General features: G+C 46.4%; 1 protein-coding gene across 1 annotated transcript; it reads left to right on the forward strand.

The window, feature by feature from the left end:
- The first annotated feature begins 239 nt into the window (after positions 1–239).
- On the forward strand, positions 240–15,407 carry LOC137142921 (flavin-containing monooxygenase 1-like). The gene is made up of 9 exons (XM_067532431.1): positions 240–351; positions 1,730–1,932; positions 5,090–5,278; positions 7,003–7,165; positions 9,057–9,199; positions 10,438–10,637; positions 11,291–11,646; positions 13,822–13,894; positions 14,256–15,407. The coding sequence occupies exons 2-9, from the start codon at positions 1,801–1,803 to the stop codon at positions 14,596–14,598; spliced, it is 1,599 nt and encodes a 532-aa protein (XP_067388532.1). The 5' UTR covers positions 240–351; positions 1,730–1,800; the 3' UTR covers positions 14,599–15,407.
- The last annotated feature ends 375 nt before the right edge of the window (positions 15,408–15,782 follow it).

Genomic DNA, 15,782 nt, shown 5'->3' on the forward strand with positions numbered 1-15,782 from the left:
GCAGCAATAAGCAGCCCTCAGCACAGGCTGTCTGTGGGTTTCCATCTCATCCTACAGCTCAGATTGCAGGAGTCCCTTGCTTTGGTAGTTTTGGAAAGCGATCAGACAGCCTCCTGCATCTGAGAACCTTGATCTGTCCTGACAATGCCAGCCAGGATCACTTACGTAACTGCCAAGGAAAAGGGGGCGGTTCCACATTAAGAGAACTCTGCACTCCCCCGACCAGTCACTGTGCAGCCAAATATTCCTTCAATCCTGTGCAAGTTGAATTACAGGGAGTGATTCTTTCCATAGCTGCCCGGACACATTTGTGAAAGGACGTGGATTCAACAAACAAGACTTAGACGTAAGGTAAGGGAAGGGAACTAAATCAACCTGTTTACGCAGATGGTAAAGCACCACATGATAGGGACACAGGTAATGGGCACAGCTGCTTAACTAGTACAGGTGGCTAGGGATGGATTTCCTGCAATGCATTTGGTTTGCTTTAGAATCACCTCTGCAACTTTGTGTTGATTAACAGATTTTTTTCATGTGCAAGCCCCAAAGCGCTTGAGACGATAGAAGCTATGATGTGCCGTATACTAACTTTGTTCAGTTTTGACATCAGTGTATTTGTTTCATAGCATATGGTTTTAGTGAGTCCTTAATAAATACAAGTGCATGCAGAAAGGTGCAATTATGGGGCAAAAAGTCTAGTTCAGTGAACAAGAGCAGGTAAACAGTGTATGTTTTTAAGGTGTACATTCAGATTCCATATTAGGAGGTAGGAAATGAAGCAATAGAGCTGGTTGGGAAATTATCTTTTTTTCCTACAAAACATTTCAATAAAAACAAGCAATGAAAACTCGTGGATGTTGACATTTTTCTATGAAAAATATTGGGTTTTCACCTAAAATTGAAACCCTGAAAGAGGAGAAAAATCATTTTTCTCCCTAAAACTCCAACTTATTAATAGAAAACTCAGTGTCAGACAAAGACATAAGACATTCCAGTGGCTGGAAGTTGACGCTAGAAACATTCAGACTAGAAATTAGTTGCACTTTTTTAACAGGGAGAGTAATTAACTACTGGAATAACTTGCCAGACTTTGTGGTGGAGGCTTCATCATTTAAATACTTTAAATGAAGCCTGTGTGTCCTTCTGAAAGCTAGGTCCTTGTTTAGCCACAAGTTATTGAGCACAGTGCAGAGGAATTACTGGATAAAATTCTAAATTCTGTGTTATGCAGGAGGTCAGACTAGATTAGTGTAGTGGTCACTTCTGCCCTGAAATGTCTGTTAACTACCTGGAATAAAAATACAGCTCTGTTGAAAAGCCCACTTTCATGCTGCAATATTCAATTAATAGGTCCATCATTGGAGGTGTCCCTACTGCAGCGTTCAGTGATCACTTAGCGCTTGCAAGAGGGATTTGCTTTATTTTGTGTCTGGTCCCAAAAGGCTGTGCCCAACAACAACAAGAGATTCACAGTGCCCTGGCCTCAGCTCTCTGTCTGGGAAGCTCAGCCCTTACAGGCACAGTCCCCAGTATCACAAATACTAACTGGAGTCTGTTGCTCTTTAACCACATATGAGCATCTGCTACGTAAGATCATCCAATTCCCTTTGTATAATGAGCAGGACTGGCAGATGTGCCTGTTCAATCTGAGAGGTGAACTAGTAATTGCTTTCTCCAAAACGCTGTCCTCTCTGTTCACAATATAAATTCCTGACCCTTTCCACTGAAGCAACACAGATTCTGTTCCCTGAATTCCACGCACCAGCAAGACTGCCTGATCCCACCTGAATAAAGGTGACCATGACCAAGAGAGTTGCTGTGATCGGAGCTGGTGTGAGCGGACTGACCTCCATTAAGTGCTGTCTGGAAGAGGGACTCCAGCCCACCTGCTTCGAGAAAAGCGAAGACATCGGGGGGCTCTGGAGATTCACAGTACGTGGGGGGTTTGTTGCCTGGGAGTGAGTGGTTTAAATGTTAAATGGCCTGCATTGTAACCAAAAGAGACTGTTCATTAACTGAGAAGTGAAGTCAATCCAGCTCAGCAGCCTTAAGCAAAACTAGTTTGGTCAAAGAATGGCAGTATCCCATTCAGAGATGGGGCGCAACAGTCACCAGGCGGCTGTACTGGGTGCAACCTTTGGATCCTGCATGCTCCCCAGCCCCCTAGACTTGCGCAGTATCCAGGCACCTCTCGGGCACAGTCCCAGGGTGCAGACTCTCTGACTGGCACCCTCCATGCTGCCATAGGCACCAAGACTAGTGCTGACCCCCCTCAAGTCATCCTGGTAGCTTATGCACACTCTCCCCAGAGCTCCGCCCTCATGGGCACACGGAGTTGAGCACTTCGGGGACGCATGACAGATGAAGTGAGGTATTCAGCCCTTGCAAAGGAATTTCTTAAGCACATGCACTCTACTTTGAGGCTATCACTGCACTGGAGCCGGAAGTGTCCTTTCCTTCTGAGGCACACACATCTGCCTTCGCTCTGGTTGAGCTGGCGTGCTAAGAATAGCTGTGTACAGGTGGTGGCATAAGCCACGGGCAGGGCTAGTCACCAAGTACATACCTAGGGTCTCGGAGGGAATCGTATTCGGAGTGGCTAGCCCCTCCCGCCACTTGTGCCGCCATGGCTACATTGCTATTTTTAGTGTGCCTGCTCAACCAAAGCGAGCATGGATATGGAGAGTACACTCCCTGCCCAGTGTAGACGTACCCTTAGAACACACAAGATCTCTGGGAACACAATGAACACCTGGATGCAATTCCCTCTCTAGGCATCCTCACCACTCCCTTTGGGGGTTGATTCGTGTCCATCAGCAGGCAGACCCTTCCCGCCTGTCACCACCCCTGCTCGGTCTTCTGCTTCTGGCAATGGGCTCTCGCCTTCTTGCTAGGGAGCCTGTCTCTTTTAAAAGCAGGGTCTGACATTTCTGCCTGCTTCTCTTCTCATGCTGAGGTTTTTCCATTCCGCCCAACCGGGGGGTGGGGGGGGGTGGACTGCTGGCAGTAGGCCACTGCCCCAGCTTCAGACAGGGCCTGTATTGTGCCACAAAATGCAAGTTTTCTTCCATATTAAGGGTTAGAGTAACAACTGGAGTTCATAAAACCAAATGGAATTCAGATGCTTACAGATACATTCCTAGCACTGTCACAGGGTGGGGGAGGTTTACACTAAGGAAACTGTGAAGCAGGGACTTGGGACCTAACCTGATTGTACAATGACTCTTGGCATCTTCAACCCACCACACTGGTGACTAATTAACCCTCACAAGCCAATGTGTGTTAGACAGTCATAGTCAATGCTGGTTATTAGCAAATCCTCATTTCCCAGCAAAAAGTTGCCCTTATCCCAAAGTTGCCAATAAGCGAAAGGCCCATATCCAAGCCAGCAGAGACAGAGGTAGCCCCGGAGTCTCTGTGAGTGGGTCTTTGTACAAAGGTGGGGGCACAATACTTCCCACCGCTTTCTTTGTGCTGCACTCTGCCCTGGCACTGGTGGCCAGAGCTTGGCTTATCCCAGTGCTTCCTTCCCTGGCTGCAGCCCATAAATCTGCCTGCAACCAGGGCTTTCCTTGGGCAATGGGGGAACCCACTTGGGGGGGGGGACACGAGATTTCACAGTGTCTCCCCCAAGCTCTCTGCAAATTCATTATAAGGGGGATGTCTCTTCCAACAGAGTTGTCAATAAGCAGCAAGCCAGTTGCTGATATCGGAATGCTATTAACATTAAAGTGAAGAGGTGGGATTGTTTCTCAGAGAAAATGTTGCTAATAACCACGGGTTGTCTTTCTCAAGTTTGCTAATAGCGACATCCACTGTATTAGTGACAGGTGGAGAAACTGAGGCACAGAGAAGTTAAAATGTGCCCATGGTCACACCAGTAGATTAGTGGCAGCTGAGGAATAGAATTTAAGAGCCCTGATTTCCTTGTTCCCTGTGTGTTCTTCTAATCCACGGCGCCTCCTGGACATTCTTCCTAGAAAATGACTGGAGTTGGCAAAACATCTGCAGAGCTTTGTAGTAATTGGATTGAGCAGCCTGTGTGACAAAGAGTCACGCAATGCAACAGAACTTGGCTGTGCGAGCCTAAGTGAAAACATCAGCGCCCGATTTCCCAGTGTTTGAGCCCATTGTCCTTCATGCCGTTACTGTGCGAGAAGGGAAAAGTCAATGCTTTAACTCGCATAGGGACGAGAAAGGGAAGGGGGGAGGACAGGAGTTACTGATGCCCACGCCCTATTGTCTCAGGGACTCGATTATGTGGCACATGCTCAAATGTTCCTTCAGGATACGTCTACACAGCAATGAAACACCAACGGCTGGCCCAAGTCAGCTGACCCGAGCTCACGGGGCACAGGCTACGGGGCTGTTTAGTTCCGGTGTAGACACTGGTGCTTGGACTGGAGCCCAAGCTCTGGTTCCCTCCCACTGCTTGTGGGGTCCCAGAGCCGGGCTCCATCTCAAGCCCAAATGCCTACACAGCTCCTTAGCCAGAGTCCCGCATGCCCAGTCACCTGGCATGGGCCAGCTGTGGGTTTTTAACTGCACTGTCGACAGATTGTCCATGCCCCAGAGAAAGGGGAAATCACCCTCAAGTTGCCACAGTGGGCCACCCAGGACGCTGTTGGAGCACGGGCAGGCGTGGCAGCTGTAGAACGATCTTCCATCAGCCCCTGAGTGCTAGCCGACGTGGCATGGAGTAGCGTCCTGGCCTTAGATGATTTCATCTAGAAGTGTGCCAGATGAAAGGCTCCCTCTGGGGTGTCTATTGCTTCCCGCCCTGCTGTGCCATTAGGGAACGCTAGTGTTGATGTTCCGCCTGCCCTCTGTGCAGCTGCACGAGGGAGAGGAAAGGGGTCCTGCTCTTGTCCCTCCATGATATTTGTGTGGTGATCAGCTGTGATTTGGCCCCAGATAAAGAGATCGGTTTGATTCTGTTGTGAGCGCAACTCCCTGAGCCAAAGGCTAATCCCCAAACTCATCCATATCCTGCCATAAACAGAAACCAAACACCATGAACAAAAAGGGATTGGGATAACGCTGCATGGGTAGAACACATTCACTCTTCCTTGTGCCACCGTGTTGCTAGGAACAGGTTGAAGATGGAAGGCCCAGCCTGTACAAATCCGTGGTCAGTAACACCTGCAAAGAGATGTCGGCCTTCACAGACTTCCCATATCCTGAGGATTTTCCAGTCTTTCTGTCCAACTGCCAATTCCTGGAGTATCTCAGGATGTATGCAAAGCATTTTGACCTTCTGAAGCACATCCAGTTCAAGGTGAGTTATAAAATGTAGCGGCTGGTTCAGATGAGTGGACCAGTGCTGCCAGCTGAGGGAGTAACTTCTTGAGGTGAGTGGTCTAGGCTCATGCTTTTTAGCACTGAGGGTGCAGAGTTCAAAAGCTACCCATGGCCCAAATGGGGTACAAGACCAGCTTGGGTGGTGAGACAAACATCATACCCTTCCCCGAGTCAGGCCGCTTATGTATAATTTGTATTGTGGTGGTGCTTAAGAGCCCACCTCATGGACCAAGCACCAGATTTCTAATGGGATTTAGGTGCCTAAAGATGTAAAGAGGCATCTAATACGATTTTTCTAAAGCATTGAGGTGCTAACTCCCACTGAAATCAACAGGAGTAAGGCACTTCTGAAAGCCCCACTAAGTGCCAATCTGCATCCTCAGGTGCCTACATACCCTTGACAAACTGGTTCCAGGGCCTCATTGAGCTAGGTGCTGTACAAACAAAAGAGGTCCCCGCCCCAAGGAACTTACAATTAGAACTGGCTGAAAAATAGAAATCCCTTCCCATGAAAAATTTCATGGTTCTGGGGGATTGGGGGTGGGGTGGGGGGCTGGAATGTCCCAAACTGGGACAAAATGTCAGAAATGCCATTTTTATTTTTATTACATTGCAGATAGGGTTTTCAAGAAAAAATCAATTTTGGGAGAACTGAAAATTTTGCAGTTTCCCAGCTGGCCATCTGTAAAACTCTTGCCAATTTCACTTGAAATTAACAAGATACATCCGGAGGGGATGTCAGAGAGGCAAAGAACCCAGACAATCAGCCTCCCCATGCAGCTTTGGGATCCAGAGAGGAAAAAGCCTGGTGATACGCCTCCCTGTCTGCCCACTAGCTCCGGGAGCCAGAATGGCACAACATGATCTTGCATTTCTGGCTCCCAGAGCTGGGTGGGAGGCAGGAAGCTGAGCGCCTGGGCTTTCTGCCTGGACAGCGCTCCAGGAAAGCTTTCATCTCTTTCACTGGCAGAAGGTGAAATTGATAAGAGCCTTCCGGGCAGGCAGCCAGGAGGCTGTCATTTCCACTTTCCCAACAGAAAATCAGAATTTTTCTGCAAAACTGAAGCTTTCTCATGGAAAATTCTGGTTTTGCAAACATGGCAAATTTTGACCAGCCCTACTTACAGTCTAAATAAATCTTTCTCCGGGCCAAGGTCAGGGCTGTTCCTCTCCCAGTCCAGCAAATTTTCCCAAGCGCGCATTTTCTTCAACTGTTTACTCCAATGGTCCTCAACCTTTCCAGACTATGGTACCCCTTTCAGAAGTCTGATTTGTCTTGTGTGCCCTCAAGTTTCACCTCACTTAAAAACCATTTGTTTACAAAATCAGACACAAAAATACAAGTGTCACAGCACATTATTACTGAAAAATTGCTTACTTTTTCATTTTTACCATATAATTATAAAATAAATCGATTGGAATATAAATATTGTACTTACATTTCAGTGTATAACATATAGAGCCAATAAACAAGTCAATGTTTATGAAATTTTCGTTTGTACTGACTTCACTGGTGGTTTTTTTGTAGCCTATTGTAAAACTAGGCAAATATCTAGATGAGTTGATGTACCCCCTCGAAGACTTTGTGTAGCCCCAGGGGTACACGTACACCTGGTTGAGAAATACTGGATTACTCTACTTATATTTGTTACACTCAGATCTTATGGTGATGGACGATTTTTGTTTGGTTCAACATTTCAGACCACAGTCATCAGTGTAAGGAAATGTCCAGATTTCTCTCTGACTGGCCAGTGGAGTATTGTTACAGAGTCTAATGGGAAGCAGGAGTCATCTGTCTTTGATGCTGTCATGGTTTGCATTGGCTATCTCTCTGACCCTTCCCTACCGCTGGAGTCTTTTCCTGGTACAGGATGTCTTGTGTTTACTATTAAGCATTTCTGTGTGTTTGGCAAGGATAGTCACAAATCCACAAATGGAAACATTTTTGTTTCCATGTTCTAATTTCCTAAATCTGCCAACTGCCATCATATTGACATGCATAATTAAGGAAAAGCTTTTGTTCTCCGATGGTCCCTTTTTTAGGTGTGGCTCATTTATAGGCACACTTCCAAGGGACAATATTATCTCTCTAGAGAAGGCTGTTCAGAGAAGCTGGCTGCACTAACAAGTTGGAGAGATGGGTATTGGTGTGGGTTAGAATAAAAGAAAAAGCACTGGGCCAAATTCATCTGTGGTGAAAGCAGACAAAACTCTATAAGTTTCTGTAGAGTTACGCCTGATTACAGCCGTGTTTGAATTTGGCCCATAACCCCCAAACCAAGGAGGGATAATCTCCCCTTTCCCTAATCTTTCTCCACCATTTAATTTGCTCAAGTGCTTCTTGAGAATGAGGCGGAAAGGTTCACAGCAGGTTTTGCTGAAGTTTTGATGTCCCCGGTTCTCACCTGATGGGCATTTTAAATACAGCCATCTCTGCAGAACACCGGGCAGAAGTGGGTGTTGCTCTGTGCTACCATCAGAGTTTTTAAACACTGATTGCAGTTGCATTATCTCAGATTTTCCAACCATTGGGCTCACTTTGGAGGGGGAGGAATGGACAACAAAGTTTCTAGCGGTACATCCCTAAGGGGGTTGCAGTGGGACTAGAATTCCTTCACCAAATAATTGCTGACCATGGATTCATTAGAATTTCTTGTTCTTGAAATCTGTGTTTAATTCTGAACCCACCTGCCCTTATAAGAATAGTTTGACAGTAGTCTTGCGTGATTGTCCAGAATACTATAGTGATGTCTACTGCAGAACTGTTCTAAAGGTATAGGAACTCCAACACCGTTAGTTCCACGCACATGTGCATGCACACACTCAGAGTCACGCAAATCACTTTAAAACATTCAGGAGCAAATCCGGTTTGCACAGCTGGCATCTGAAGGACCAGGAGGTGCTGGTTCTTTTTATCTCCTGCTCTAGTCATAGATTCCCTGACCAGAAGGAACCACCATGATCATCTAGTCTGACCTCCTGCCCAACACAGGCCAGAGAACTTCCCCCACATAATTCCTAGATCAGATCTTTTTGAAAAACATCCAAGCTTGATTTAAAAACTGCCATTGGTGGAGAATCTACTGTGACCCTTGGTGATTCTCCTAGTTCCATTTTTTGTGGGAGGAGTGGAGTGGGGGCAATTCTATTTGATTTCTTATTCCCTGGCTCTGCTGATGAGCGTGTCTGCAGGGCAGGGAGGGGACAGCCTGTTTATCACTTCTTATAGATTCCAAGGCCAAAAGGGGCATCTAGTCTGACTTCCTGCAAAATACAGGCCAGAGAATCTCTCCTAGAAAGTTTCTGTATCCAGCCCATGACTTGAATTTGAGCTAGAGCATCCCTTTTAGAAAGGCATCCAGTCTGGATAGTGAGGCTCCAAGTATGGGAGAATCCAGCCCGTCCCTAAATAAATTACTCCATTGCACTGGCTGGGCATTAGGAATTAGGCCCCCTCACCTCTCCAGGGGCAAGTCTCCAAGAAAGGGCAAAGATTAAGATTACAGTGACTATTTATCCCCCTGCTAACTGAAAAATAGCATAGCAATAAGCCAAATCCTGAGGTCTTTATTTTTTTTCCCTGTCCTCACTAACAAAACACAACTCCCATTAATGGACCAATGGGCTCCAGGATATGGCCCCGAATGATAATTTATTATTATTTAAATAATATTTTCCAGATACCCTAAGTGCCATTGATCTGAAAGTGCTTACATTTCATCATGGCACTGAGATCCTTCTCCTTTTCCTCAAAGGTATAGAGAAGTTTCAAGGCGAGTACTTTCACAGCCGCTATTACAAACATCCAGATGTGTTGGAGGGGAAGAGAGTCCTTGTGATTGGCATGGGGAATTCGGGAGTGGATATCGCAGTTGAGGCCAGTCGTGTGGCTAAAAAGGTACAGTTCTTCCTGCTACTTTCAAATCTGCGGGGAGGGTGATAGCAATTTTTGTTATATGCATAGGCAGCACGTGACTCTTTTGTTTGGGGAGGCTTACATAAGCACTGAAGTTTCCTAGAAGTGGGGGGCCACCAGCACCTGTACCGTGGCCCCACCCTCCACTCCGCCTTGAGGCCCATCCCTGCTCGGCCTCTTCCCCCAAGGCCCCTCCCTCTCTCTGCCTATTCCCACCCCTCTTCCCCCAAGGACCCCCCAACCGCCGCTTGCTCTTCTCCATCCTGTCCCCCAAGGCCCTCCCACTTTTAAAAGTGAAGGGGCCATGGCCCTCCCGTGTCCCAGCAACCCTTAGCTGAGCTGCTCCGGCATTAGCACGCACAGCAGGAGGATCCCACAGCTGGGCCATGGCCCGATCACTTTTAAAGGTGGGAGGGCCTTGGGGCAGGGAGTGGAGTGGAGTGGATCGAGCGGCAGGCAGGGCCTTAGGGGAAGAGGTGGGGTGGGGCCTCAGGGGAAGGCAGAGCCATAGTCTGGACGGCAGCTCTCCAAAGGCAGTAGCTGGGCTCACCTCCAAAGGGAGGTGACCTACACCGCATCTGGTATTTCTTGCTCCCTGCATGGCCAGCGTAAGCCTCCCTAAGCCTCTTATACACGCCACCCATGGTTATATGCCTCAACAGGTAGCAGTGAAGCAATTGAGAAGCTACGCAGAGAGAACTGTCACAAGAAATGAGCCGAGAACCTTATTCTAGAGCAGTGGTTTTCAACCTGTGCTCCGTGGACACCTGAGAATCTGTGAACTATATCTAATATTTCCAAAGGGGTCCTCACTTCCATTCGAAATTTCTTAGGGGTCCACAGATGAATAAAGGTTGCAAACCACTGTTCTAGAGGTTATTCCCACAGAATCAGAATATTTCTGTGCCTACATTGCTTTTTCACAGACCCACGAGGCAACAAAAAGTGCTACCAGCCCTGATTGTCTCTAGTACTTTAGCATCACCCAACAATGCCTTCAAGGCACTGTGGTCTCTGAGGTAGCGGTAGATGAACTGAGGAGTCAGATGTGGCTTTCTCCTATCCCCCGCACCTCCCTCAGACAATTCTGAGAGACCTTGAAGATTTTGATCATTGGCTAGCTGGGTAAAGTCAGGGGACAATACTTGTCTGGGGTTAGTTTCATAAACACAAGGGAAGAAATTCACCCTCTAAAGCTTTGATGTTCCTTTGTCTTCTAGGTGATGATCAGCACTGGCCGAGGCGCATGGGTAATCAGTCGGGTTTTTGACTCTGGCTACCCATGGGACATGGTGTTCCTAACTCGTTTCTTAAATATCATCCGAAATTCCCTCCCTGGGCCCATCACAACGTGGCTGATTGCACACAGAACAAATCAGTGGTTTAACCATGCAAACTATGGCCTGATCCCTCAGGACAGGTATATCCTGTGCTTCTGTTCCACCTGTTGGTACATTGGTTACTGAGGTAGAGAATGAAGGGGGAAGTGCACCTAATAATGACCTACAATGTATTTCAGGAGCAGGGCAAATCCATGTGTCAAGACTGTCACATGTGAATGTACAAATCTGCACCAGAAGGCAGGGTCTGAGATGCTGATCAGATAGGTTTTCATAGCACAGATGAAGAAGAGGATCTCCTGGCCTGCACTGTGTAGAGGAGGGAGACACCAGCAATGTCTGGCTCCAGGAGCTAGGCCTGCCCACTAGGCTTTCATTATGTGGTGACCCCTGAAGAGTCAGGCAGTTTTTTAAAGTGTGTTTCTGCTCTGAAAGTGACTCTCTAAAAGTACTGTGGGCGAATGGGCCAGAATGCAAGAGAGCTGGCAGTGATGTTTGTGTGAATAAAGCAGATTGAAGAAGGGGTGACTTTAATTAAAGACTTCAAGACCTTGGAGCCTTGTTTGGAGTTGGGTGGGAAACAGGACCCCGCTTACACAATTCTAAGTCGGGTGACATTGGCAGTCACTCTGACTTCCAGGTCAGAGGTCATTCTCCTGCTCTCTGCTGAAGCACATGGTGTTGTCTCAGCTGCCCCAGCATTCTGAATGTGTTCCTGTTTGTTTCAACGCAGAGATGTGATGCGTGAGCCCGTGCTGAATGATGAACTTCCAGGCTGTATCATCACAGGGAAAATCTCAGTAAAACCGAGTCTGAAAGAGATTAAGGAAAACTCAGTCGTGTTTCAAAACAGCCCCACAGAGGAGCCTGTTGACGTTATCGTGTTTGCCACAGGATACAAGTTCTCCTTCCCTTTCCTTGAGGAATCTGTTGTCAAAGTCGAAAAGAAGCAGGCGTCCCTGTACAAATATATTTTCCCTCCTCATCTGGAGAAGCCAACCCTTGCCGTCGTTGGCCTCATCAAGCCGTTTGGCGCGGTCATGCCAGTTGTAGAAATTCAAGCTCGCTGGGTCACACGAGTCTTTAAGGGTACGTGGGGCACGAAGGTTGGTACGATGTGAGCACTTCGTAAAAGCAAAATGCAATAGAAAAAGACAGCGTTTCAGACACAGGTGATGAGTGGGTGGGTACTTCACCCCACCAAGATGCAGCTCTCAAAGAGATTCAGCTGGGACTAGGCAAGGTAGCGCTCATAGACTGGCATTCTGAATTAGTTTGATCTGGGCTTTACCTTCTCATAGAACATTTTATAACCCAGTGTCATCTTTAATACACAGACAAGTGAAATACCCCAAGAACCATCTTGGAAATATTGGATGGATTTTTTTAACAGAATTCCAGAGCCCTGTTTCCACCACCCCCTCCCTCCTACCCCCCGGGGATACAGATAACTCCCACTGAAGAAGAGGGGAGTTTACTTGTGTTTAGTGGGGAGAGAATAGGGCCCTGTGTTTGTAAAAAATTGGAAAGCCATGACAAAAGCACTCATGTCAAGTCCTTGTGGATAGTGCAATGGTCACGCTCGCTGTAGAGTTTCAGGAGGTAAAGTTGTCCCCTTGAGACTCAATTTTGTCCTGCGTTTGGGCGGCTCATCCTGGTCCCCAACTGAGTCCTGTGCCTTAAAGGCACATTCCTGGCCCACTGATAGGCAGCTATTTCCCTTTAGGGGCAGGAAAAATGGAAGTGCTTTTGTATTACCAGGCAGAACGGGTAAGGACCAGGATTCCCCACTGCTGTAAGACCATGCGGAATCCAGCAGGCTAGTTCTTCCTTTCACCTTGCAGGGAGGCAGCTTCTCAGCACCAGAGAGAATACTTACATTCAAGACAACCTGTTGCCTTATTTTGCTCTCCCATCCACTCGTTTCTTGCCAGCATCTCTCTGTTAGGGCAAATCCTGATCTCAGTGATGTCAGTGTAATTTCAGAGCAAATGCCATGGACTTTAATTGGGTTACTCCAAAATTATACCATGTGACTGAGATCATATTCTGGTCCAGTTACATAGATACAGGTGGACATGGCCCACCCACTTCAAAAGCAGGCCCACCAAATCAGATTTTAAACAATTCACCCCACATTTGTATCGACCTCTGTGTTGCTTGTGACACAAGGCTTGTGCCCACCCATGTCAACCACAGGCCCTGCCAAAAAATCAGTTCTGGCTACACCGCTGTTCTGGTCCCTGGTTCCTACAGACAAGAATTCAAATCCCGGTCACTGAGGGGAAAGCCTCCAAAGCAGTATCTAGACTAGACTAAACTAAAAAAGGCTGTGAGAAAGCATTAGCTAACACATTCCAACTAATATGGGTGAAAAGTCTAGTGCAGACAAAGCCCTTTAATCCATTTTAAATTGGTAGTCTAGGAGGAATTTAAGTTTCAGCCTGTTTAGCTCTTGTGGACGAGACAGTGTAGATTTTAACAGTAGACTTTTCAAACATGTTCATAGATTCAGAGAGTTTAAGGCCAGAAGGGATGGTAGATGATCCAGTCCAACCTGCTGTATAACACAGGCTCTTAAATTTCACTTTCCCCCACCCCCATATCGAGTTCAATAACTTGTTTGGCTAAAACATGTCTTCCTGAAGGGCATCCAGTCTTGATCTGAAGACATCAAGAAATGGAGAATCCAACACTTCCCTTGTGTTTGTTCCAATGGTCACTCGCCCTCAGTGTTAAAAAATTGCCTTATATCTAATTGGAATTTGTCTGGCTTCAGTTTCCACCCAGGAGGTTAGGGAGCACCCCCTAACCACACACCTTTAAATCCTAGTCTAGACAAGGTGTAAAAGTAGGTATCATTTGAGATGATTCATTTGAACAATTAGCCCACTTGTCCAGCTGACAAGTCAAGAATTCTCTCTGCTTTGGGAAGAAGGAGCCAAGATTTCCAATCTCTGAAAACAAGCTCCAAATGACTCAGCCAAAATATGCCTTGTCCTGTTTTTAAGGCCTTGTCTACACACAAATAGACACCAGTTTAGTTAAAGGGGCACAAACCCTTGTGTGGATGCTCTTATTTTGGTGGCTTATTTCAGCATCATTTAAATCTGCTCCTAAATGAAGTAAGCTAAATTGAAATAAACTGAAATAAAGAGTGTCCACACCAGCCTTTTCACCAGGGTAACGGAAGTGGTTTCAAATCCCACCTTAAGTTAAACAGCTCCACCACCTTGTGAAGACAATCCTTTTTCTGGTTTCCAGGCTTGAGTCAGCTGCCTCCAGTGAGCACCATGGAGGAAGAGATCAACGAGAAGAAGAAAAACAAAATTCGCTGGTAAGCCTGTCAACTAATGCAAAAGACATGGAGCCAGATCTAAGACCTCGCTCAACTTTGGGAGGTACCAGAATGCAGTTCCAAATTTGGCAGCGGCTCCCTATCTCTAAATTGGGGTATTCAAAATCCAGATGTGGATTTAATTAGTCTACTGTATCTAGTGTGTTTTGAAGTCCATCTTTTAGCTGGCGGCTATGTAATTATCTAGGAAGTTTGGAATGTTTGTTCAAAGAAACCCAATCATGATCAACCAGAATAACTGCAAATCAGAAAACTGAGACTGAATTTCAATAGCATAGCCTCTGTTTTACCTTTTGATCAGAATGACATCTCTTCCCCCCTTCTTTTCTGATTCTTTAAGGTTCGGTTTGTCCTATGACGAGGTCCTGAAAACTGATTGCCTCGTGTATATGGATGAACTTGCCTCCTTGATGGGCATAAAACCCAATGTGCTGGCTCTGTTCTTCAAGGACCCAAGTCTGGCCATGAAAATTTTCTTTGGTCCATGCACAGCATACCAGTACCGCCTGACTGGGCCAGGGAAGTGGGATGGAGCCAGAAATGCCATCCTGACCCAATGGGACCGAACAATAAAGCCCATGAGAACACGAGTTGTAGAGGAGCCTCCAAACTTCTATTTCAATTTGATTAAAGCAATCAGCCTTCTTGCTCTCTTCGCTGCAATTTTTTTTGCTTTCAAGTAGTCCTGCTGTGATGTACAAGCTTGTATGTATTCCTTAGTGTATAAATCTTTTCTGGCTAGACAATATCTCTGTATGGGGTGGTGGAAAAGCAATACATACAAAGGTCCTGTAAGAACAGACAGGTTTCTGAAGTTAAGGAGAACAAAATCAAACTTTAATCAATGTCATTAAAACATTTCTCCTCTAACTAAACTACACACCAAGACCTTGTCTATATGAGACCATTGCACAGATTTGACTAAAGGTGTAATGTTAAACTGGTGCAACCCCCGTGTGGACATTCAGAGTGATTTATTCAGGGTTAGCTTAAATCAGTTAAGCATGGATATTGGGAAAAGAGATGCATGAGCTCAGGCTGAAGCTGTGGGCGTGATGCAGGAATCACTAGGTGGGATTCTTTGGCAAGCCATGCCAGGAGTGCAGGCTAGGTAACCATAACTGTCCCTTCTCTCCTAACACTGACATTTGTCAGATAAAGGAATGGGATATTTAAATTAAAAGTCCCTGTGCTTTAATATTCAGTTGTTAAACTCACAAGGCCCCAAACTGACAAGGCACTGAGATCTCTCGAATCTCTCTGAAGCTAGTTGGATCAAGGGTGTTGAGCATCTCTTGGAGAAAAACGTCTGGTTATTTGCTTTTGAGGCCAGGCGAGTTCACCAGCTGACTCATCCATATTGCAACGATGTTCGCTCTTCTCTGTGACTGAGCTAGTCTTTCTGGAAGCCGGAGGTCCAGAAGATCTTGTGCAGTTCACTCACTTCTGTTCTTTCATCAATAATCACTTTAAAATAATAAACACTTAAGCTCTTCCAGAAGGTTTGCTTTGAATTTATTGAGTTGGTTGCCAATTCTTCTACGTGTGGGCGCTTTGTGGGAGAACAGCCAGTCCAGTGACTAGAAGGCTAGGCTGGGATTTAAGAGACACAGGCTCAATTCCTTCCTCTGTCCCAAAGTGTGTCATCTGGGTTCAAATCCCAGCTCCTCAACAGCATTCCTGAGTGACCTTGGGCAGCTCCCTGTGCCTCAGTTCCCCAAGTGTACCATGGTGATAACATCACTTCCCTGTCTCCAAGGGAATTTGGGAGGAAAATACATGGAAGGCTGTGAGGTGCTCAGACGCTACACTAATGGGAGCCATTTAGGTGCCTCAGATAAATAGATTATCACAGAATACAGTTTTA

The sequence above is a fragment of the Emydura macquarii genome, unplaced genomic scaffold, assembly GCF_026122565.2.
Source record: "Emydura macquarii macquarii isolate MOO-44397 ecotype Brisbane River unplaced genomic scaffold, CSIRO-AGI_Emac_v2 contig_3287, whole genome shotgun sequence".
In the NCBI taxonomy this organism is placed as follows: domain Eukaryota; kingdom Metazoa; phylum Chordata; order Testudines; family Chelidae; genus Emydura; species Emydura macquarii.